At 43.3% G+C, this 1347-nt stretch overlaps 1 protein-coding gene across 1 annotated transcript in view; it reads left to right on the top strand.

Annotated features, from left to right (window-relative positions):
* Nucleotides 1-753: 753 nt before the first annotated feature.
* FIBRA_09458 (uncharacterized protein) overlaps nucleotides 754-1347 on the top strand; it is a gene marked incomplete at both ends in the record, with an annotated part of 1464 nt that continues 870 nt past the window's right edge. The window contains one exon of the mRNA XM_012321755.1: nucleotides 754-845. Coding sequence (XP_012177145.1) covers nucleotides 754-845 — 92 coding nt within the window. The remainder of the gene's footprint in view (nucleotides 846-1347) is intronic.

The following is a 1347-nucleotide window of genomic DNA, read 5'->3' as shown; positions in this document are numbered from 1 at the left end:
AGTGTTTCATACTTATTAAACTCTATTCGCTTTGCCTATTTAAGTAGCACAGCTTCTGCTACTGTACTTTACTTTTTTCCTCTTATTCCCTACGTATACTTCATAGGGACAGTTCTCTAGCAAATTAAGACTCAGTTGTCTATTCAAGTCTAGTCTCAGTCTGAAGCCCAGCTTCAATCAGTATACGCCCCTCACAACCGCTATCAGATATAGCGGCTCAGTTTGCACTCTAGTATCAGTGTAGGACATAGCATGTATAAGTACTAGTAACAGTTAAACTGTTGAACTCCTGATCCTCAGTCGTTAGGTCCCTTAACAGTCCCAAGCAAGGGATCTCCTTTGCTTCAATAAGATCCATGCTTACAACAAGAACAAGAGAACCAACCAGTGGTTTAACGGATCCTCCTACCAGTATTGTGCTGATTTATTGTGCCCAAATAGGAAAAGAGATAAGACTATCCCTAACGCAACACTGATTCTAGTACCTATCGGAAGCAAAGACGATCATCATTCAGTAGTACCCCCACTAGCAGAGAAGTCCTCTCCTACACCATCATATCTCACCCCCACTGCAGCATCATCCCACCAATCCCAGTAGAGGAACAACCTCCCACCCCTGCTTGAATAGAACCCAAGCTAGAACCACCCAGATCTCCAGTCAATCTTGACCCAGAAGAAGAACCAGCCAACAGACATCTGAACAATCCAGAAGATAGTGATCCAGAACCCAGCAATCAAGAAGAAGAAGGAGACATGTCTGACAACAATAGCAGAGCAGTAAACAAACCTCACCAGTTTGAAGGAGACAAAGGAAAGAGCAAGGAATTTCTGGACGAGTTATACCTGTACTTTGCCAGAAATCCCAAGAAGATCCAGAACAACAAAGATAAGGTTTAATGTGCTCTTTCATATATCAAAGGACCTGCCCAATTCTTTGTCCACACCATCATCACTGATGTGGAAGAACCCATATCTGATTCTGATGATGTGCCCCCCAAAGGATTGCCTAGTTGGGCTAACTTCAGGAAGTCCTTCATCCAGACCTTTGGAGTAGAGGACAATACTCAAGCAGCATTAAATGAGATCAGCAAATGTACTTGGGTGAAATGTGGAGGAAATGGTCTTTGATTTGGTACAACCCTTCAACCTCTCTTACAGGCTAGTGGATTAAACAAACTAGGGCAAATCCAAGAGCTTGTCAAGGTATCGCCCTTGACTCTAACCCTAAACTCTAACCCCAGACTCACTTGTGTGGTATGGTAGTTGCAAGAGGTAAGCGAGGTGCTTGTCTTGAGAGTGGTTAACTCAGAGAATGAGTAGAGTGAAGTAGATGAGGTAGACTGAATA

This window comes from Fibroporia radiculosa, assembly GCF_000313525.1.
Source record: "Fibroporia radiculosa TFFH 294 genomic supercontigs, scaffold45239, whole genome shotgun sequence".
NCBI lineage: Eukaryota > Fungi > Basidiomycota > Agaricomycetes > Polyporales > Fibroporiaceae > Fibroporia > Fibroporia radiculosa.
The sequence above is the reverse complement of the archived record's forward strand: the minus strand, read 5'-3'. Positions and strand labels throughout refer to the sequence as shown.